This window comes from Rhinolophus hipposideros (assembly GCF_964194185.1).
Source record: "Rhinolophus hipposideros genome assembly, chromosome: 3".
NCBI lineage: Eukaryota > Metazoa > Chordata > Mammalia > Chiroptera > Rhinolophidae > Rhinolophus > Rhinolophus hipposideros.
In genome coordinates this window covers 46,688,406-46,712,478 of record NC_138049.1, presented here as the reverse complement: position 1 = coordinate 46,712,478, position 24,073 = coordinate 46,688,406, and the positions used below count along the sequence as shown (strand labels likewise).

The window sequence follows — 24,073 nt, the reverse complement described above, 5'->3', positions numbered from 1 at the left end:
ATAATCCTGAGAAATGGACAAGGTAAAGAGTAATCAGGGCCTTGCTTTCTTGGCATATTCAGCAAGACATGCAGGAGCAGCAGAAACTGTGGAGGAGTGTTTCCCAACAAGCTGAATTTCAGAAAGAGCATCTCAACTGGGTGGCATTTTTCTGCTTTAAATTTGCTATAAGATTGTATACACGTACTAGCTTGGGGAGTTTTTGTAACCAACTGTCTAATAGAAGAACTATTACCTTTTTTTCTTACAGGATGAAATTGGGAAAATCAAGAGAGACGTTATAGTTGAATATTGTCAGAAGTAAGTATAGTATATTTGAACTACACATGTGGATTTCTCTGACTCTGAACTCTATAAACAGCAGCATTATGTAGAAATCCAGACAATGAATCAGGTGGTTTGTTTATATAAGCCACACTCCTACTGGATAAAACCAAGTTAAACTGTCCTCTGACACACAGAGGAAGGAGCATTAGGAGTGAAGGATAGGAGGTGCTTTGAAGCGGTCCATGCCTCTGCCTTCAGGTCATAGCAACCTGACTCAGACAGCAATTCCTTCTTGACAGAGGTCCTCTATTCTCTTTGAAAAGTCTTCCAGTGAAGTAGATCCCAGAGCTTCTGTGAGAGATGGAACAGCTTAGACACACCTTCTGGACATGATCTCTTTTGACTTTTCAGGTTCAACCACCACATGTCCCACTATTCTCTTCGGGGTCAGATCATGGCATACTGCAATAGCCTGAGAGCCCTGCTGGAAGATTTCCCTACCCTCAGGGACACCTTTTTCGTGATGGGGCAACCAAAAGAAAAGAAGGGGTTGAGGGACTCCAAGGAGAGCCTCAAGGCTGACCCCAGGTGTGTAATTTTCTTTAGAGCTTGTTATACCTCCCTCTCTACCCACCCCCTCCAGGAAAGAGGCATGTTAAATTTGGTATGGAAATCTTGCTCCCTTTACTGCATTTGACCTTGATCTGCTAGTTCAGAAGGGCAAAAGAAAGAGTTAATAGTGCAAGAATAAGAATACCTTTGTATTTGAACCCTGAAGGAATGTTTTGTTTATGGGCTATTTGCTTTTTCAACCTATGCAGTTTTATTTTCACCTGGACAACCCAGACATTTTCATCAGTCACACCCTTTTACATAAACCAGCATCTAAAATAAGCAAACAAATAAGTAAACTTGATCTTGAGCTGTCCTGGCTTCAAATATTTTACTCAGTGGAGTAGAAGTAATATTCAGGAAAGAAATAATAAAGTATACCAGTGCCTTGGATAAATCAGTGTTCTTCTGTATTTCTCTCTCTCTATATATATATATAGAGAGAGAGGGGAATATTAAGTGATAAGAGCAGAGCTACTTTCATACTTTCTTATCATGTTTTATCCAGTTTTCCAAATGTTCTTAATTCAGCCTACCAAGAGTTCACTCACCTGGATGAGGAGTTAGCATACCTGTGCAGTCAGTGACCACATTTCCTTAAAAAAGAAGGGCTGTTACACAGTTATGCAGTCTCCAAGGGGGAGCAAAAACATCCTGCAGAATCAGTTTACCTCCCTCTTTACTCTTTCCTTACGTCACAAAGCTTAGTGCTGAGTATCGGTAATACTTAATAAATATGATCATAGACCAGATAGATAAAAGGGAATTGAAAGGCCATCCCTATTCATTCATGCATTATTCAGGCATTATTTATTCAGTGCTTACTTCATAGCAAGCACTGGAGTTACAAAGGTGAGTAAGCCGTTGACTCTGGCAATAAATTCAGTGTAGTGGGGGAAAGTTCCATAAACAAAAAAGTAACTTCAGAGATTTCAAAGATAACATGTTAGAGTTATGTAAAAAGTTCTGTGAGGACATAAAAGAGGGAGTGTTTAACTCTAGCCCAGGGCCTCAGGAAGAAATTGAAAAAGGAGATGACAGGTAAATTGGAGTTCACCAAGAAAATAGAGATGATAGGACAGGCTAGAGAATTAAAGAAGTTGAGTCCTTAAGCCCTTGGCTGACTGATAAGCCAAGGCTGACTGATAAACCCTTGGCTGGCTATCAAAATGGCGGCCAGTCCTATCTTGATACTGAGAAGGCGCCCAGTTTGTGGAGACCAGTGTTTTGTCTCCTGAACACAGTGCATTCACTTGGATAGACTTCAGGATTTACCTAATGGAAGAATGCATTCGAAAGAGGCATAGGGCAAATACAGCTCAATAGAACAACTATTTTGTAAAGGGTTTGACCTGTTGCCCAATTAAGCTAACGTGCATCTTTCTCTCCTATGAAACAGCACAGGATAATCCTCTAAGCCTTCTCAGTTCCATTCTCTCACCCATCCACTAGCCAACTCAACCATTTATAAGTGCCATCTACATGTGCGGTCAAATTTTTCAAATAGTTTCCAGAAGTCTAACTATGAGTTCACTACATTTGTGTTTAGGATAAAATGTATTCAGGAAGCCTATTTTTGCTTCTGATCTGTTCTATTTGCAGCACCCAAATAAGAAGCTCAGAAAGGAGAGAGGGAGAAACAAATTCCTTCAAATTGCAGATCTTGCTCTATTCATTTATCATTCCTTGTGGATGACTGTGTGTTTCCTGGAGATGAAGGGAAATCATCATTTACAGGGGGAAACCTAGAGCCCTAAATCATCTTGTCAATTAACGTGTGATCATTCCAGGCCAGGACGTTGGTCCATGAAGTGTGAGCACCCAGAGCCCAACTCACAGAACCAGGCCGTGGACGAGCAGCAAATGATGCAGATTCAGTGTTTCTCCACTACATCCATCTCCTGCTTCCTAAACTGTCTAGGTTTTAACATGTCCCTTTTAATACACTCACATAAAATGGAGCGTAGAGAACTTCTGCCTTGTGTGGAAGTTTGGGAAAGGCACTGTGAGATTCTAATTTTAAAGTCTGTGATTTCATGTGCTGAGTATTAATAAAAATTAACAGCAGCCACAGAAGGTACAGTGGGAAGAGCCATATCCTGGTAGCTAGAATATTTGGACTTTACCCAGCTCAATCATAAGTGCCCTGAAGTCTTGGGTAAATCACTTCTCTTCAATCTCTGGACCTCAAATCTTTATCTAATGAGAAAAGAAGTTGAAGCAGCTCTCTCAAGTTAAATAGGCTGTGATTCTTAGTGCTAAAGTGTCTAGAACTTGATGCCAAGGAAAAGGAGAGCTGAGGAAAGACTTCTGGGAAAGGGGCCATTTAACAGTGTCATGACATGATAAATGGGAATCACCCCAGGCCAAGTTTAATTAGAGATGAAGGGACAGAGTTGAGAAATGAGGGTCATGGATGACAGGTGTCCTCACCTCATTCATAAAATAAAGAGTTGAGTTAGACTGAGGATAAGAAATAAGTTTTATTTTAAATACTAATTCCAACAATTTGAGGACTCTGAGACATCTCAAACTTGTGACAGTGTTGTAATCCATTGGCAATATCTGCCATGGTCAAGGAAAGGGAGCAAGGTGGCCTCCCTACTTGTGTGTGCCATCCCTTGACTAGAAGAGTCCCATGAATTCTATAGCTTCAAAATTCTAAAATGCCACTTAATCCTTAAAAGGCTGTACTATGCTTATTTTAGCAGAGACACCCCCTCCCACCTCCGAACCACACCAGAATCTCTATGAAAGAGAAGCCAAGGGGAGCTCTCCTCCCAAGAAGGATGCCCCTTGAGGCTTCCATACCCTTCATGGCACCAGCGGAGACTAGAGTCTGGAGACTAGAATGATGTAGGCCCTACTCCCAAGAGCAGTGGAATTGGCTGATGGAGGAAAGAAGAAGGCACAGAAAGGACACTAACATTAATCAAACCCTTACTATGTCACAGGCAGAACCACCACTATCCCATACAGCTACTTTATGTGCCTTAGAAGAAGACACCCCTTCCTATGGGCAGGTATAGCCCCATGCCCGGGTACAGAGCTTGGCAGGTAAAGCACAGGCTGGACCTTGGCCAGTGCTGATTGCCTCAGGGCACATCCTGAACAGAACTTGGCAGCCTTGGGGCCAAGCGTTGTATGGTAATGGGTCAGACATGGTCCTTGCCCTTCAGACAAGGGGAAATAGACAGATAATCACAGTGCACTGTGATAAAGAATCAAAGTGTAATGAAAGCACCCACCGGGCAATGTTGAGTATTATCTGAAGGATTAGGGAGGTGGGAATTGGGAGCAAGGCAGGCTTCAGGAAAGAGGGGATGCTTAACCTGAGTCTTAAAGGATGAATAATGTTTCGGATGAACCAGGAAAAGAACTTTAGTTCAAGCTGGGAGACCCATGTATGCAAAGGCACAGAGATGCGAGACAGCATGTGATCTTTTGAGTGGCTGCTCTCCAGGATACGTGAGGATGAGACGGGAAGTAGAATGCACAGAGAGATGGGCAAGATCCAGGAGTCCAACGTTTGTCCTTCAACAAACAGGGAGCAGAGGAACAAGATGATTATCAGGGACATCATTGAGGAAGCTGCCGAAACTGCACAGATGAGAGATATTTAGGAGGCGAAGTCAGTTAGGCCAAGTGCTGGATTTACTATGGGACTAAGGGAAAAAGAGGAATGTAGGATGTCACCCAGAGTCTCCGGCTTGGAGATTCTGTGGCAATATTGTTTAATGGGTACAGTGTTTCCGTTTTGGAAGATGGAAAAAAGTTCTGGAGATGGATAGTGGTGATGGTTTTACAACAATGTGCATGTATTCATGCCACTGAAATGTACACTGAAAATTATAAGAATAATTCATAAGTATCTTTATGACTGTAAAATAACCTACTATTGAGATTTACCTTTCACTTTCCTTCCAAGTAATTATTTAAAAACTAAAACATCTTTTGGAATAAGTCAGAAACTTGGATAGCATACAGAGATTCCTGGTAGCTGCTACTATGAGAACAGTGGGTAATGCTTAACCATAGGCGTGGTTCATAGAAGTATTATTCCCTTGATGGACTAGCCTCGCAGAGGCCAAAATATATTGCTGAAAATTATTTTTTTTAAATGGCTAAAGTGGTAGATTTTATATTACTTATATTGTACCACATTTTTTTAATGGGGAAAAGGGGATGACAGTGTTATTAAGAAGAAGAGATATGGAGAGGGAGATAGACAATGAATCTCAGCTCAGAAGCCTCAGCTGTGAATTTCTTTCATGAGTCTCCCAACATGTCTAAGATGCTTCTTATTCTGTATTTTCTCTGCACTTTCATATACTTCTATTCCACCATGCTTCTATCACAGAATCATGTTGGGATATCTAACTGCCCCCTGGAATGTAAGATCTTTGAGGGCAGAGGCTGTATACCTGTCTTTGATCTTGGTTAAAAGGAAGGGTCGGGGGGATGGGCGGGCAGGGAGAGAGGGGAGTTCCAGCTAGTGGCTTTTTTTTGTTTTTTAATCCAGACAAAACTTTTTTTTTTAATTAAACTTTATTGGGGTGACAGTGGTTAGTGAAGTTACATAGATTCCAGGTGTACAATTCTGTATTATATCATCTGTATATCACATTGTGTGTTCACCACCCAGAGTCGGTTCTCCTTCCGTCACCATATATTTGATCCCCCTTACCCTCATCTCCTTCCCCCACCCCCCTTACCCTCTGGTAACCACTAAACTATTATCTGTGTCTCTGAGTTTTTGTTTTTTTATTTGTTTGTCTTGTTCCTTTGTTGTTTTCAGTTTTATATCCTACATTATCAGTGAAATCATACAGTTCTTGACTTTTTCTGTCTGACTTATTTTGCTCAGCATAATAATCTCAAGATCCTTCCATGTTGTCGCAAATGGCACTATTTCATCTTTTCTTCCAGCCAGTGGCTTTTAATTCAGTTACAAAGTAACAGACCCTGCTGGCAGGAATTTGGTATGAGGCTTAAAAAAGACTTGGAATTATTGAAAAGGGAAATGGGTGCAAGAGCTGATCAAAGGAAAGAAAAAGAATTGTCCCAGAGCTAATTATGCTTGAACATAATTAGCCGTGTAATTTCCTCTAGCTGTGCTCAGCAGCATGTGACTAGAAGCAGAAAACCGAATAGCTAGCTGGAGGGATCCAGGGACGGGGTTTTGCCAGGTAGGTGAGTAGTGAATATCAAGAAGCGGAGAACTGAAGGTACTGGTGAGAGAGTAGTTCATGTGCTTGACTGTGAGACCCAGGCTGGGTAGCGAAGGGAGTGAGGTCAGAATGGAACTGACAGATGGGAGGGGAGTCCGGAGGGCTAGATGGTGTCAAAGAGCATATTTTGTGGGAACAAAGGAGGTTTAGTGGGAGGGAATGAGTGAGAAAACTGGAAGAATAAAAGGTTGAGCTGGGAGAGTAGGCTATTTGAGTTTAGGGTTTTGAGGGTGAGATGGTCCCAAGGTGATGATGGTAAGGTCTGGAGTGCTGCTGCAGAGTGGGCGACTAAAGGAAAATGAAGGTGTTGAACAGGTCAGGGAACCATCAGGCCAAGGTGCTGATGGGAGCTGTCCTTGCGGGGCTGAGAACAGAGCTATGGTCCTGCACTGAGCTTTCTGTGGCCCTCTCTGCCCCTCCTCGGCAGATGGCTGCTCACTGCAGGCAGGGGAGGAGGTGGTGGGAAATGAGGACTCAGTGAAGGATACCAGTTGGGGAGGCCCCTGTGGCTCCAGGGATGCCTGCTGCTCAGAGGCCCAGGACTGCACCCGCCACACTACTGCCAGCCCCGGGCCTGCAGCCTCATGGACTTGGACACAGGCCTTGTGACTTTCTATTGTTGATATCCAATGTTTCTTTGGGGCATTTTTGAACACTGGGAACTGAATAATAGAGATAAAAACTGGAAAAAGTCCAGCTTTGATCTGTTCCAGGACAGGATAGTCTAACTTTGTGGTTGCTGAAATAAAGGAAATTCTCCAAACTAATACCCGGCTTTGTGCCTGAGCTTCAGGTCACCTGATTAAAACTCTGAGACTAGAAACGTAGGTGCAAGGCCAGTGAGTCACTATTCACAGTAGCGTGTTAATGGTTAAAAGAGTCTCATATTCAGGATGTTTGATGTTGAAAATATTCAGTCCTTCGTTAAAATGAATTACATTTTACTTTAATACGTGGAAAGGGTCATCCGACTCTCTCCTAGAGACCCAGAAATGTAACAACAGTCAAGAAATGCTCCCCTATGATGTGCAAAATGCCCTTAAGAAGGTAAGACCCCCCCCTACTGAAAGTCCTCGCTATAGATAACGGAAGTGGGAATGAAAACTGGGTACAGTGTGAGGAAATGATGGGAGCAGTAGGAGCTGAGGAGTAAAGGAGAAAGGAGAGTCTAAAAATGACTCCCTGATTTCTGGTTTTAGGGACTCAGGGGTTTTGTTTCTTTTCACACAGAAGAGGCATAGGATTGGGGTAGAAGAGGGTGAGGAATTCAATGGTTGCCATAGGAGTTTTTGTTACTTAAGAATAAAAAGCAAAGGACACAAAGTTGCTTTCTGATTATATTCCCTGCATCCCGCTGGTTCAGAATGCTGTGGAAACCTTGCAGCCCCCAAACAGCCCTTGTTAAAGCGTTTTTTACTTGTTCCAAATGACAACCACTTCCTGTATCACCTGGAGAACAGGCAAAGCTGGTGCTGTTTCCCCTACTCGGCAGATGAGGAAACTGGTTTAGGGCCTACACGTAGCCTTCAAAGTTGTCGTTATTGTCTGTCTCCCAGGTTCCATTCTGGTCCCTCATGTCACCGTGGTGGTTTCTGGTTCCCGTGGGCGTGTGGTAGATGCAAGGAGCAGGCTGGATGTTCCATTTTCTCAGTTGCCTGGCTGTCTCCACTTCTGAGCTTATTTATGTAGCTCTTTGTGGAATCCCTAGGCGACTCTAAAGACTGGGAAAACTCATCAGCCGTAAAACAATCTTTCTTAGGTTGCAAAACCCTTTCTGAAGTCCACACTAAAACGTGAAGGTGTGGGTTTCTCAAGAAGCTTGGGTCTGACCAGAAACATGGTGGGAAGGGAAGGAAAGTAGAGGCTGGTCTCTAGAGCCTGGATTCTAGAACTGGACAGATCTGCACTTAAATCTCAGCTGCATCTCTTAGGAGCTGAGTAGACAAGATCTCGGTAACCGAGAGGGCCTCAATTTTCTCATCCGTGAAACAGGAACAAAATACGTACATCCTAAGATTCTCATAAGAATTAAGTGAAAAATATGTGTGGAGGAAGAAGAAATTTTCCTCTACCCTTTTAGGTTCTCCCAGCTGCTGTAATAATCAAATTGACTTGAGATAGATTAACAAGAGAAAATAATCCCAACTTAATTACATGCATATGTATGGAACCCCACATCCAGGAGAGTGTCAGAGACCCCACAGACATGAGCGGTTCAGAGACAGAAAGGGAAATTGAGGCATATGACATCCTGAGCTAAGGGTGAGGTAAGGCACCTGGGGCTTCAGAGGGAAGGACGGTCATTCTCAGGAAGGTAAGAAAAGCAGATGTTCAGTAACTAGAAGTTTACCCTGCCCTATAGATAGGTCATAAAAGCTATCTCTGTGATAAGTCCTATTATGAGCAAGGCCCCCAATTTAAATTCTTTAAGGGGGAGGTGAAAGTTTCTCCTGGGCCCACAGGCTCTTGATTCCCTTCAGTTCAAAATAAGTCACATGCCCAAGTGACATATCTTGGGGAGGCCTATTCTGAACCCCTTCATATCTAAACCTCTGTGGGGACAAAGCCCCAAAAAAGCAGTTTCCAGGCTCTCGGCCTCACAATAGAAAGGTGCTGGCTCGGGTAGTAAATGGCCATCAACTGTGATCAGATGGCCGTCAGCTGTAACCTGTAAGCCATTGGCCACTAATATAACGGCTGTGGCTACGCTAGCAGAGAATGGTGGCTAGCGGGAAGATGGTGGCTGGCAAGTACGGACTGCTGTTAGGCAGATTTTGTATATCCTGCTTCCTGTGTCTCCAGCCCAGCCGCCAGCGAGAATATATTGGTTTGACTCCCCTACTTATGGCTCTGTGGGTGTTCCTGTTTGGCCTTACCGTGTCCTGCAGTCTTATGTGGGGAGCGGGAGCTGAGACCCCGCCGGACGCCCCGCACGACACCTCAGTGTGGTGCCAGCCACCTAATTCATACCCTTCCTTTCTGTTCTTACCACCTTTCCCTCCCTCCATGCCCACTCCTTCCTCAACACAGCTGAGGCTAAAATCAGCCCAACTGCTCTTTTCCCGTTGAGTTATTTATAACTGTGGCCACCTGTGAGTGACCTGAAAAGGAGGCCTGCTTTCCTCTCGGGCTTGGACACTGTGTGTCAGTCACCACACTCTGGGCTGGCGGGCGGTAGTATAAATAGTACACTCTGGAGACGCTTCTTTTTTAGAGAGAACTGCTGTGCTACCCAAGCTTTCTTCTAATACGCAGGAGTTTGCAGCCCCAGCCTCGATGTTTGCTGTCTGCTGACGGAAAAATCTTCCTTAATTTATGGTTCATACCTCATCCTTCTGAAGTGCTGGTTATGTTCAAAACTCTGCCAGAAAAGGTTTGTATTTTTTTTATGTGTGTCAGAATGGAAACTTGCTGTTTTTTTTATGTCCCACAATTAAACATATCAATTTCAGAGAACATCTCTTGTTTTTTTCCCAAGGACATCTAATAACTGAAATCTTCTCACAGCTCCTAATATTTTTTGCCTGCTGTATTATCATTTCTCTTGGGCTTCATTATTTCATGAATTCTGTTTCTCCCTCATCATCAATGAGTGCTAATTCAAATTTCAGACATCCCTTATTATTCCTTAATGTCCTCCCAAACCCTTCAAGAAAACCCCACCTTGATGCCCTGAAGTTAACGAGAGGTTGAGATCACATCTAATCACCATTATCAGCCGGTTCCTGTTTTGTTTTTGTTTTGTTTTTTTGTGTTTTTTTTTTTTGTGGGGAGGGGGGTTCTGTTTTTTGAAGGGTTTGCTCTGTGTAGTACCTAACTTACTAATAGAGGATAATAGTGGTAACCATAAAAAAAATGGATATAGAAATATATAAAGCACTCAAATAAATATTTGCTAAATAAAGTACACTATTGAAAATGGCAATTTGGGAACATTCCGATTTTTCTTTATAAGTGAAAACGTGTCACAACCAAGATTTCTCACCTTTTCTTCCCGCCCCCCCACCAGCTTTATTGAGGTGTAATTAATTAATAAATCTGTACATATTTAAAGTGTACAACTGTAAAAGGGTTATCACAATTAAGTTAATTAACACATACATTACCTCAGATAGTTACCTTTTTTGTGTATGTGGTAAGAATGCTTATCTACTTCCTTAGCAAATTTCCAGTGTATATGAAAAATAATATTAATGAAGCTTGGTCAAAATGGAGTCAGAGCTGCCATCCCAGAAGAACTGCCTTGCACATTCTACTCCTTCAACCTCTGGGATGTTTAAACTGGGCAAAATAATGTTCGGACTAGGCCTAAAGCAACATTGTATTCCAAATAACTGTTTGCAAAGCTAACAGGAACACAGACATTCTGACTACGGAACTAAAAATTAAAGACACCTTTTAGAATTAGCACCTCCATGTATAGCTAAGGAATAACTTACCTTATTTGCACCTATTGAAATCCCATCCTTGACTTATTAACACCAATAGAAATTTCTTCCTTCTATTCCTACAATTATTCCCCTTCCCTTTCTCGTAAAAGCTCCTTGCCTTCACCCCCTAATTGGAACACTGTTTGGGTTTCTGCCTGAATCAGTGCTTCCCAAATAGCTCTTCTTCTGGATCTCAAATAAATGTTTGTTGCCTCTTATGTTGGCCTTTTTTTCTTAGGTTACCATATACAATATAGTATTATTAACTACAAGCACCATGCTGTACATTAGATCCCCAGAACTTATTCATCTTATGACTTAAAGTTTGTACCTTTTGACCGATATCATCCTGTTTCCCCTATTCCTCTGGCAACCATCATTCTATGAGTTTGATTTTTTTTTTTTCCCTCAAGATTCCACATGAGAGATCGTGCAGTATGTGTCTCTCTTGGTCTGGCTTGTTTCACTTAGAATAATATCCTCCAGTTTCATCCATTCTGTTGCAAATGGCAGGGTTTCCTTTTATATGTCTGAATGATATTCCTGTGTGTGTATCACATTTTTTTAATCCATTTATCCATCCACCTGGCACTTAGGTTGTTTCCATAGCTTGGCTATTGAGAGTAGTACCGCAATGGACATGGGAGTGTAGATAATCTCCTCGAGATACTGATTTTGTTTCCATCAGATGTATACCCAGAAGTGAGATTGCTGGATCATATGGCAGTTCTACATGCAAAAAAAATAAAACTGGACCCTTATCGTACACTTCTCACAAAAATTAACTTGAAATGGATTAAAGACTTAAATGTAAGACCAGAAACCATAAAACTCTTAGAAGAAAACAGGGAAAAGCTCTGTGACATTGGTCTTAGCCATGATTTTTTGGATATAACATCAAAGGCAGTCAACAAAAGCGAAAATAAACAAGTCAGACTATGTCAAACTAAAAAGCTTCTGCACAGCAAAGGAAACCATCAACAAAATGAAACAGCAGCCTATTGAATGGGACTAAATAATTGCAAACCAGATATTTGATAAGGAAGTAATACCTAAAACATGTAAGCAACTCATACAACTCAATAGCAAAAAAATAAATAAAGCTGATTTTTATAATGGGCAAAGGATCTAAACAGACATTTTTCCAAAGACCTACAAATGGCCAACAGATAAATAAAAAGGTGCTCAACATCACTAATCATCAGGGAAACGCAAAACAAAACAACAATGAGATGTCACCTCAGACCTGTTAAAATCGCTATTATCAAAAAGACAAGGGATAACAAGTGTTGGTGAAGATATGGAGGAAAGGGAACCCTTTTTCACTGTGGATGGGAATGTAAATTGGTACAGCTGTTATGGAAAAGAGTATGGAATTTCCTCAAAATAATTAAAAATGTAATTACCTTTTCTTTCACTGAAGAATTAATTTTCAAGTGTTTAAAAATATATATTTACGTATTATATATACTACATATGTGTGTGTATGTGTATATGCTACCTTCTTTAGTTTGATCATAATTTTTCACTTTTATTTCCCTTGAATGTTAATATTTAAAATCCAGTGCTTGTTTTAGTTGTACATTTAAACTATGTTGATAAATATCTATGCTTTGCTTACACATATTCCCTCAGGACAATGTTGTCTGAATATGGGTCCCTGCGAATTTCTGTGTGACCCTTGTAATTCATCAATGGTCTTACAAATATATTGTGATGTGTTTGTGGCCACCAATGGCTTTAAACAAAGAGAAACGCATTGCTTTAACCCCCGCCCTAGGAGTTACATTGTCCAAAGGCATGTAACCCAGTTTGTGAAAAGATTTGTTGTTCCGGCTGGCCTGGGGCTCAGGCAGTTAGAGGTCTGTGCTCCTAACTCCGAAGGCTGCCAGTTTGATTCCCACATGGGCCAGTGGGCTCTCAACCACAAGGTTGCCAGCTCTTCGACTCCCACAAGGGATGGTGGGCTGTGCCCCCTGCAACTAGCAATGGCAACTGGACCTGGAGCTGAGCTGCACCCTCCACAACTAAGACTGAAAGGACAACAACTTGACTTAGAAAAACGTCCTGGAAGTACACACTGTTCCCCAATAAAGTCCTGTTCCCCTTCCCCAATAAAATCTTTAAAAAAAACAGATTTGTTGTTCTGTTTTTCAGATAGTATCCTGTAATTATTATCCTGTATTATACTGCGAAAATGTTTATCTAAATATTCCTGTTTAAATATATGATCTTTAATAATCGCTCCTATATTTTTCTGTGCCTCTTAGAAATGTTTAAAACTTATTTCCTTGTATTGATCTCCCCACAGGCTGCTTTTAGAGCCTTAAAGCTAACTCTACAGCTGATCGGTCCTTTCCATGACATTGTGGCCTGCCTTTTCAGTTTGGCTAAACTTGGGAACTGGCCAGCATGTTTTGAATTTCCTCGAAGTTCTAACCCTGTGAGAGGTGACTGGGGAGGAACTGAGGGCATTGGTAAGTAAGTAAAGGTGATTAAACTACCTTCAATATTCAGTTAGTATCCTATGAAGCTTTTTTTTTTTGCAGCTTTACTGAAGTATAAGTTACACAATTGTTTAAGATATTTAAAGTGTACAACGTGCTGATTTGAAACACACACACACTGTGAAATAATTCCCCCACCTAGTAATTACTCAGAAGCTCTTAATACTTGGAAAGACAGAACTGAAATATTTTCTCATAAATAACAGTGATAAGAAGGGCCAAGGGAAAGTCTTATTGTATAGTCTCCAAACTGATTAATTCCACATTTACAAGTTAAACCACAAAGTACACCAAGTCAGGAGTGGGGAGGCCTGGGTTTTTACCCTGCTTGTGCCACTTGGTTATTGGAAGCTGGACACATTACTCTCTGGGTCTCGGTTTGTTCACCTATAAAATGGGGGTGATAGTACCTGTCTCACAGAGATAGTCTGTAAATTAAAATCTATGTAAAATTTCTAGAAGGATGTATAAACCCCCACTATATATTAGTGTCCTTTTATTCTCTTTCTATTCCTGGCCTTCATGAACTAATATAGCAAGGTCAGAGCCATACATTCACCATCAGGAAGCTTGCAGACAGCTCTTGGCTAACAGTGGCCCAATGGTCCTTTAGTAAGAATGACTGAGGGTTTAGTTTTATCTGCCCACTGCTAAGTCATGAACTCTAACTCAGCACTATGTTCTAAAATAAATGCAGAAAGTAAATTAAAGACACAGAAATGCTTAGTAAACTGAGTTTATCAGAGTCAGGGAAACTGATCTTGTTATTTTAATAATTTGACTCCCATCTAAATTTTGTCATTAATCATATAACAATTAATAGCAATATATTATAACATAGTAGGTAAGGATTTTAAAGCATGAGAACAGCCAGCACAATGAGGACAGGCCAGGAAAAATGCCATCCCTTCCCTTGAGATGGGGAGACAGGTGTTATTATATGGAGATGAGATACCCTCTTTCCCTGAAAATAAGATGTAGCCAGACCATCAGCTCTAATGCATCTTTTGGAGCAAAAATTAATATAAGACGCACTCTTATTTTACTATAATATAATATAATATAATATATTATAACATAACATAATATAATATGTACCGGGTCTTATATTAATTTTTGCTCCAAAAGATGCATTAGAGCTGATGGTGCAGCTACGCCTTATTTTTGGGGAAACACGGTAGCAGGCAAGATAGAGCCAAAGCTACGTGTCCAAAGGAAGTGACTACACAGGAAGTCCTACAGCAGCTGGGAGGGCAGACCCCACAGAGAAGGTATTTGGGGGGATTTGCCCTCACTTGAGTCAATGAAGAAAAATAGAATGGTCCTGGCAAGACTAGAAAAGGACATTGACAAAGACAATAGACAGGACTGCACGTGTCCAGTCCAAAGAATGGTGCACCCACCAGTGTGACACCGAGAAGCAGTAGGAAATGAAGCCAAATTGTTGAGGACCTAGAATTCAGGCTGAAGGAAATTCTTTCTTACTATTTAGAGGCTTAGGAACCGGAAATCATTGAAATATGTAGGGCCCAGCTTTCTGAGGTATGCAATTAGAGACACATACCTTGTCATGCTGCCAGTAGAAACAATTGGGCTCCAGAGAGAAGGTGCAAAGTTTTGCATACTCTGCTTTGCTGAAAATAGATAAAGAGCAAACTGAACAGACAAAAAAATCCTACTCTAAGATAATCATCTTTTTAAAAAGACTCAGCAGCTCAATTCCTAGCCTGCTTCCCAGAGGAGGCAAGGAGAACTAAGGTGAAAAAATGAGATGGGTCGGTTCATGTGCTCACACAACTCCTTTCAGCCATCTCCGAGCTCTTTGGAGTTAGATAAAATGACTTCCATAGACTTTTTTGCTTTAAAATATTTTTTAAAGGGACACTCTAGATTTCAGCTTTGGTCCCTCCACTTGCCTGAGGAAGCGGTTTTTAGACACTAGTTCTAAGAGGACTAGCTCTGTGACCCCGGCCAAATTCTCTCCTTCCTTGAAAGCCAGCAACTCCCTTTGGAGTCAGCATGAAGCAGAGGATGTAATCAGAACGTGAGCGTTTACATTGTGATTTCCTTGTAGAAGATCCGGAGGCCAATTACAACCCAGATACTACACATTACACTTCATGTTTCAGGAACTCCAGGGACAAATTAGGAACAAAGTGTACTTCCTCTGAGCCAGTGGAGACAGGGCCACTGTGATTCATCTCTTTTCCTCTGATTTCCCAAACGGGACCCTACTGAGGAAAAGGAGGAGAAAAGGCTCATTTTTTTCCTGAAGTTGCCTGGCACACGGTCTACTCCCAACCTTACCGCCACAACCACAAGGCCATCACCACCTGCCCCATCCTGCCTTTCCTGCCTCTGCCTGCCACCTCCCCTCCCACTGAGCAGGGTGTCCCCCAATGAAAGGGAATCCTGAACGAGGGTTGCAAAATCAATAAATAACAAAGAAAGGGTGGTCCCCACCTCCACATCTGTATTTTAATGAAAATGCCACCTCTCAGCACAGAACAGTTTGGCTGGGAAGTGATTGCGTGAAAGTACACACATTGCACTGTATAAACAATAATGGAAATAATGTAAAGAGCAAAATTACCAGTAAGCCAACCACTTTGACAAGTGAAATATTTTTATTTACATTTACTCCCTTCTAGCCTCTGCCCAAATACACTTTACATTTTTACATTTTACAGAGTTTTAATCACAGGGTATATGCTCACTAAGGGATCATCATTTTCTTGGTGTACTCTCCCATTCTGACCAGCTCCTTTCCTGGGCCATAAAGAGATTCCAGTACAGCCGTCTAGACCCAGGCCAGTTTCCTCAACCCAGCACTGAGGGCCCCAAAGAGTCTCTAACTTAAATTTCCATCCAAAACACATATACCGTAAATCTATTTATAACCAGCCTACTTTTGTAGTAAGCATCCAAGAAATAAGCCACTTTAGGATCCCCCCACATACTCCTTAAACGACGAGAATCTCCTAGCACAGTGTGTGTGTGTGTGTGTGTGTGTGTGTGTGTGTGTGTGTGTGTACATGTGTACATATATGCATGCATATTTTTGCTTGCCTTGGATGGCCTGGAGTCTTCTTTAATTCATGAGTCAGCAACAGGATGAGCCAGTGACAGAGAGAGCTGATTTGGATGGCATAGCTATGAGAAATGAGTGCTAGTTTATAATTTATAGTCATTTCAATCCCCTAATAGGTCTACTGAGGCCTATACTTTCCCATTCCTTGTAATTTCCCTTTTTTCAATCTATTTAGAGACTGTAGCCTTGTCAATTTTAAAACTTTCTTTTCAAAGAATGTTGTTATTATGATGAAAAGCAAAGCAAGTTTTTATCTTCCTGAGGGAGGAAGGAAGGAAGGAAGGAAAGATAGGTCAGGCCTTGGGTTCTAGAACATAAGGCTTATGCTGGTCTTGCAAAACATATAATTAGTATACCCAGAAAGAAAGAAAAGTCCATTTAGGTAAACAGTGTTGCAGGTGAAAGTATGTTCACTGGGTTCACTACAGTAGGCTGTATTGCACACTATCAGACTGAAATGTTGTCCATCTTCTAGAGGGTGAGCTTCAAGAGCTGCAGAAAATGATTGACAGCCTCCAGAGCCCCCAAGACCCCGCCCAGGTGTCCCAGGCACTCCTCCTCCGAAGAGAGGTTCTGTTCCTGCAGTTCGACGCCGCAGTGAGGCACCTCATCCGGTAAGGGCTGGAGCCCTAATCCCGCCGCCTCGTAAAATTTTCAGGGCAGGTGTTGCTGGGTAGCCATCATGGGAGGCCACCTTGGCAAGATTAGATAAAGAGCTTAAAATAGTCAGGGACACAGTCTGACCCAGGACCTGGTGGCTACCACATGTGTTCTGCCCCAGAGGCCCGTTGGTGTGGAATGTGTTCTTTCTTGTCAGATAATAATCATCTTGATTTTATTAAACACGGTTTAAGTACCGACAGTTTGCTTCACAATTGCTGCTTTCCATATTCAGGTTGTTTTATTGGGAATAACATATTTTATACTTCTGAAGATAATTTTATTCCAAGGGCTTTCTTTTTTCAGCCCTTAATTACCTTTCAAGAGAACAGAACTTTCACCGTCCTTCTGAAGCCAAGGGAATGGGCTACTTGAGTTAAATTTATAAATACATAAACTTACCTCAGGCCTTCTGGGTATTAAGTACTGTGATACAAAAAGAGTGTTTATTTGGTTAATTACTCATGACTGATGAGAAAAACTAGTTTGGATTAAGAGTCATTATGTTTTTAGTATAAATAATAAGCTTTGTGTGGAAAGAGAAGAGGTCAGGCCTGAAGTTCTCTCCTTACTCTTAAATTGTCACAATTAATTAACTTCCTTTGATTAAGTCCCCATGTGAGTATTTAGTCAATGAGGGGGACATCAGAAGGCAGTGCTCTTACCTGCGGATTATAATCACTTCCTACCATAAACGTGGGTGTCCATAGAGAATGGAAATGTGGGGATTATACTGAACTGTATTTTCTCTTTCTGCTCCGCATTTTCTTTACTCTGAGCCTCAGGGAATGCTGGATTTAGAATGTAGATTCAGCGGAACAGAAAATCAAGCTAATCTGTTTTCTTTTTCTTGACAAACAACTTTCTGAGCTATGGCTTAGTCAAGCAGGTAGGGTATCAAGGTTCTAACCTGGGCTCTGAAAGCCCAAGTCAGCATTTGCAAGGAATTTACATAGGTGAAGAAATAGGACCGTACTCCAGAAGTTCTTTTTGGATCAGTTATGTGGGGTCCAGCTTGCTACCGTTCTCCCAGGGGAACAACTCCATTTCCCCCCAGGAATTGCTGTGCAGGGCTTTCTTTGTCCTGGCACACTCAGTCTGCAGGAATGGAGAGCACGGTGCCCTCTGTCTGATTTCAGTATAGTCAGCATATTTTCCAGAAGACCTCAGAAGGAACCGTCAGGGCAGTCTATCTCCATTCATCACATTTCTTCCTGCCTTTTTTCTTCCAAGTTCTTGGTGGGGGTGGGGTAGTTTGGGGACCAGAATTAGAACCTAGATGCGTTTGACTCCAGAGCCTGAGAGCTAGGATGGATGCCAGGCAGTAGTGTGGATAGAAAAGGAGACTCTGAGACCCTTCACCCTGTGTAAATCCCTTACAATTTCTGCCTTGGGATTTCAGAGCCCAGAGGCGGGAGAAAAAGAGAAGCTGAGCAGTAAATTTTATCCCTCTTGCTGATTTTACTTAATGCTGAACCTGCAAACAAGGCAAAATCCTTAGATAATCAAAAGAGACAGGAAGCTTGGGCAAGTTCCCTCGCCCTTCCCAGAGCTCACCACCTCTGAGCAAATATGACTGTTTACCCCAGGGAACTTTGTGCTTATGTAAACTGAAGGCTTCTCCAGAGTTTGAAAAGAAAGAACTGAACTCTTACCTAAAATGAGAGCAGCATGCTTCCGCAGACTGGGGGGAGGCAGGGAAGGATGTAATTCAAGGACAACAGGACAGTGGCCCCGTAAAGTCACCTAATATCTGGCTTCTGCTTCTCTGTGGCATAGACCAGCTTGGGTTACAGGATAGATACACGTTTCTAAGCACAAACAATTCCCTGTGCCCTTGTCGACCTGCCCTCCGCCAAGCTTGGGTAAGGACCTGACGGAAATTGCTACTGTCCTCCAGTGGCAGTGGAATCACCTTGCTCAGAGCCTATCATTCACCTCTGCTCATGTCCACCAACCCGCAGGAGTTATTTATTAGACAGTGCAGGAAATGGCTGAGGATTAAGCTTATCTTTAATTTCAGGTGAATTAAATATTTGCGTTGAAGGTAAATGCTTGGAAGGTACAGTGGTTCTAATCAATCCCATCTATTTAAGTCAGGAGTTGGCAAACCACTCCCATAGGGCCCCTGCCTGATTCTGTGTGGCCTGTTGGCCAAGGCTTTTTACATATTTAAATGGTTGGAAAAAATAATCAAGAAAGGAATTTTGTGACACATGAAAATTATATGGAATTCAAGTTTCAGTGTCCATCCATGAACTTTTTATGGACCACAGCCATGCCCATTCATTTATGGATTATCTCTGACTGCTCTCACCACAGGGTTGAATATTTGCTGCAGAGGCAGTATGATCCGTAAAGCTGCAAATATTTACTATCTGACGCTTTAAGGAAAAGTTTGCCAGCCCTGATTTAAAAGGTTGAATTCTCTTGCAATTCAAGAATGCAGGGAGGGGGGAGAAAAAAAATCCCTCAAAGGAACTCGATAAAATATGTGGTATGAAAAATGCTACCAATCTGAATGGAGTATTGATGTTCAGAGTGATTACGGTAAAAAGGAGAAACTCAAAAAAGTATCCTGAAGGTACAACTTCCTGCAGTAAGCCTGATTTAGGAGTCCATCCAGGGATCGCTAAAGAAAGCAACAATCAAGGTCTCAGTCCTTGATTATTCTGTAGGTTTTTCTCCTCATTTCTTATTTTTATGCTCATCTAGTTTGAGTATCTACGAACGTGTGCTTCAGGGTTATCTGGGGGTTTCTGGGAAACACAGAGAAGGCCTCAGGGGAGCTGGCCTACCTCATGACCACCGTCTTGGTCTCCAGTGTCTGAGAAGTGAAGAGTCACAACTTGCCTGGCCTCCTCAGGCCACTTTGCAGGTGATTTTTGTTTCACATTTTGTTGTTTTGGGGTTTTTTTGTTTGTTTGTTTGTTTGTTTTTTGCTTTTTCTTTTTGATATCCTTGCATTCAGGAAAAACTCTAGCATGTGCCCTGTGAATTCCCTGGTTCGAACCAACTTGCCTGGGATCATGCTACATGTAGTTTTCTCACACACAAGGTGATTGGCACTTTAGGAAACCCTTGATGGCTTATTGACAGTAAGGCAACTGGCGTGTCACAGAACAGTGTGGAGAATTTGGCACATCTCTTCTGGTATTTTAGTGGGCTGCTGGGGAGACCCGACTTTACGAGGCGCTGGCAGTTGGCAGGTGCACACTGACACAAGCAGCAGCGGACCTTTCATTCCTAGGGGTTTTCCTGTTTGTTGAGTGCTGCTGGCAAGCTGCACTGCCTAGACCCACCCAGCAGGAGGCACAGGCCGGGATTCACCAACTGAGGGTCTGAGTGAGTTGTCACAGGGGCTTGGGAGCCCTTTTCAGTATTTCTAAAAGTATGATGGAAAAGACACATTTGCCAAAAAGATTTGCAAAAAGATTTTCTTTGGAAAATGTCAAGTTTCTTTCTTTCTGTTTTTAACTGGACTTGTAAGAATGAGTGAAGTAAGGGGAGGGGGAAGTTGTGTGGGTTGAGTTCCCACTATGGACTAACTCCATAGGATACAAATCATTGTCACTATTTTTACAGATGAGAAAATAGAGATTCAGGGAAGTTGCATAACTTGCACAGAGTCACACAGCTTGTTCTGTGGCAGAATTTGCATTTATACAGTTTCTCTGACTCAAGAGTCCTGTTCCTTCCTCGATATCATGTTTCTTCATCTTTTCCTGCAGCTCAGAGCTTCGGCCGGAGGCTGAATTAAAAACAGGAAAATGTTTAATGGATATTAAGCAAGTCTTAATGGCTATTAAGCAAGTATTTCAAAATCTGGGGTCCAGGGAGCGGGAGGAAATGAAAGAGGATCTAGTGCTAATAATTTGGGGTATCATCTTGAGACCCCTTTCCTTACATAGCATTGCATGGTACAGCTCCCCAATAAACAGGTCTGTTGCTAGAGGGAGATGGTCCATATGAAGGGCAGTGACCTAGATGAGAATTAGGAAAGTGAGGAAAAAGATAACCAATGATGGGACCAGTGGCGGCGACTATCATTTGACTCTGTTCTCCCTAGAGAGTATGGCGTCATCTATGATTCTGCAGCTTAGCATTGCAGTCACACTTACATCTGAACCGGATTGATAGTTTTTGAATAGTCTCCAAGAATCCATAAAGTAATGGACCTGGTATGTGCACAAAGCCGTGTTTGGGGCTCTTAAACTCTGCTGGGAGTTGTGGTTGCTTCTGGCACTTGACAGTCACGAAGTTCTGCACACTTGCCAGGCTGGGAGCATGTCAGTGTTCTGTGTGCTTTTACGGGATGATCAGCCAGGTGCAGCCCCAAGAGAAGACACAGGAGAGTCTCAGGAAAACTAAGTTTACTGTTTTCACAAGTCTTAGAAACACGCACACCACCCAGTGCCATACGGGCAAGGATCTGTGCCAGTGAGGAGCCAGGAGAATGCTTAGGCCGGGAAAGGCCAGGCAGGGCAAGGTGAACAGGTTACGATGGGCAAGTGGGAATAATTTCCGGGGGCTTTGGTTTGTAAGAGGGGTCGCTAGTTGCCTGATCACTAGCCCTGGGATGATTAAGGCAGTGGAATATCCCCTCTTGGGATGTCTGGGCAGATAGAGGAGGCATGGCTCTGGATTGGTCAGTTTGCGTATCAAAGGCTTGCTGAGGCCTTTGCTTGCTCCAAGACTTGGCTAACTCTGAGAGGAACAGTCTCTCCCCAGCCAGAAAGGTTTTTTAAAGGTGTCAAGACAGCATAATACACAAAACACAATTTAAAATATGAATAATACAGTCAAGGATTGAACAAGTAAGATGTGAACAAAGCTGAACCCAGAGGCTGAGAGAAATAATTCTGTGGATTGGAGAGAAAGAGCAGGAATGACACGAAAGGAGCCCAACCAGGGAGAGTGTGTGTGGCATACTGTGCTTCTGTGCTCTTGATTTGGGCTGAAAATGTTTCTTTTAGAATAGTCTCCCTTTTGGTGCCATTGATTTAGTAGATATATACAATCTATACAAGCTACATGAGAGGCGCATGTAGAAAGTGCCTTGAGTGTTAAAGAATAAAATTCAGTCAAGTAAATCTGAGGACCTAATTGGCTTTATTAAGCGATTCATGAATCGGGCAGCCTCCCATCCAGCAACGAACGAGAAGGGCACACAGAAGAGTTGTACAGAGTGGAAGATTTTTGCAGGCAAAAGAGAAGTTAACAGGGTGGGTTATTTTAGGCAAGGACACCTTCCCTTAGGGGAAAGCCACGGGCCTTATCAGGCACATTACCTCACTGGTCAGGAAATTCCAGACTAATTGGTTGAAGTTCTCCTGAAGAGGCTGAAGCTGCAATTAGGCTAGTTATTAAGTTTTGGTTTGGTAATGGGGCTTAGCAAGAGTGACTCCATTAGGGCCTATTGCTTCTTTCTTTTTTTTTTTTTTTCTTTCTTTCTTTCTTTCTTTCTTTCTTTCTTTCTTTCTTTCTTTCTTTCTTTCTTTCTTTCTTTCTTTCTTTCTGTCTTTCTCTCTCTCTCTCTCTCTCTCTCTCTCTCTCTCTCTCTCTCTCTCTCTCTCTCTTTCTTTCTTTTTTTTTGTTTTAAACAATTTGAAGGTTAGAAGCAACTGGATAATGAGCTCTGCCTCCCAGGGCCCTACTAGGCTGAAGGTCAGACCCATCGTTGCATCTCAGACAGTCCTAATACAGTGCCTTGTACATAGTAGGTGTTTGATACATCACTGTCACATGGGTGTTGAGTGAGTCATGGCTCACTGGGCAGAGCCCACTGAGAATCTTAAGAAACCATTGGAAAAATGGGAGAAATAGGAGAAAATGTTTATATATCTGTGAATGAAAAAGGGACTCTGCAATAAATCTGACAAGTTCAAGTGACCGAAAGTAATCTCACAAGGTGATCTGATCATAAATTCCTGACTAGGCAGGTCATGGCGGGTAGTCACGCCCCAGGACTGTAACTTTTTAGTAAAAGGTTTATCTTTGCCATAAGCCAGCCCTGTCCATTCTTGTGCATCTAGGTTAACACACCCTTGAAATGCCAGAGTAATCCTCTTTTTCAGACCCCTCGGAGGATGTGTAACCACCCTCAAGGGAGCACATAATCTTGTTAACTGTCCTGTATTCCAGTCATAGAGATATCCCCTGCCTTGCGTGCTCCCACCTCCTCTCCTGTGTTCCTTAATTCCAAATGTATAAGTAGAACTGAAAAACTCATTCTCCAGAGCATTTGAAATCTTGCTTCCCGGGATGTCCCCAGTTTGGCTCAAATAAACTTATAAAAATTCTCTACAGGTTTGGATGTTCTTACATCAACGTATCCGTTGCACAACTCCAAGATTTATCCTTGAGCTCTCAGGATGTATCAATTATTTTATCCACCATCTCAGTATATAATAGTACTCAACTATCTGTTGTTAATTCTCATTAAAATGTAAAAACAGCAATATGATTTTTGCACTAGTACAATGATTTGATGTGCAAATACAGAGCTCCCTTTATCTGTCTTTGAACTTGAGTTCATAAGCCCCTACTTCTACTGATGGCAACAAGATCAAACTTTCCAATTCCATGTCAGTCAGCCACACTTAGAGTTTAAAACAGGTTAGTTTGACATTTAAAATCAGTTAATTCAAGATTATCTCCTTTCCCTTTATTGTAAGTGCCTCTTATTCACCCTATTGGTGAGGAAGGGATTCTGCCCTAAGGTTATGGGGACGGCCAAACACATGACACTAAACACTGGACAGATGAGATAACAGCTGTTTATTAGTCACCAATACTCACAGCCCAAGGGAAGAGGACATTACACATCAGGCAGGGCCACAAAGGAATCGCATTTGGGAACAAAGTGAGTAACCAGGGGCTGTGGGAGGAGGCAGCCTTTGTAGCACCAAGAGGATGTGGTACCTTTTGGTTCCCATAGGCAGATGTGAGTGGTTCATTTGAGTAATTTTGTGGTCTGGCCGGTGTCCTTCATTCCCCTCAGAGGGGATCCAAGTTCCTGGAGATGCTTACAAATCATCCTGGCAGTCAGGAAGGAGTGGCCATCCCCACCCATCTCTGTCATGGGTTAGCTGGTCCAACCCCACGTCTCTGCTGGTTGGCCTGCTCAGCACCCTGCCTGACAGCCACTTGTGGGGGCTCGGGCACTCCCCCAGGTCTTTCCCCTACACTTTGATTGTCTACTAGTCTCTGGGAGGCTGCCTCAATTCCATTAGTGCTAACATCTCCCTTAGTCATTGTTAATCTCTTTTTTTA

The 24,073-nt window shown here is 42.3% G+C and overlaps 1 protein-coding gene across 5 annotated transcripts in view; it reads left to right on the top strand.

Annotated features, from left to right (window-relative positions):
• LOC308492049 (coiled-coil domain-containing protein 162-like) overlaps positions 1 to 24,073 on the top strand; it is a 113,798-nt gene that overhangs the window by 44,552 nt on the left and 45,173 nt on the right. For all 5 annotated transcript variants that reach the window (XM_081036382.1, XM_081036381.1, XM_081036385.1 and 2 more), the window contains 5 exons: positions 251 to 300; positions 679 to 855; positions 9,366 to 9,483; positions 12,852 to 13,017; positions 16,614 to 16,752. In XM_081036382.1, coding sequence (XP_080892508.1) covers positions 251 to 300; positions 679 to 855; positions 9,366 to 9,483; positions 12,852 to 13,017; positions 16,614 to 16,752 — 650 coding nt within the window. The remainder of the gene's footprint in view (positions 1 to 250; positions 301 to 678; positions 856 to 9,365; positions 9,484 to 12,851; positions 13,018 to 16,613; positions 16,753 to 24,073) is intronic.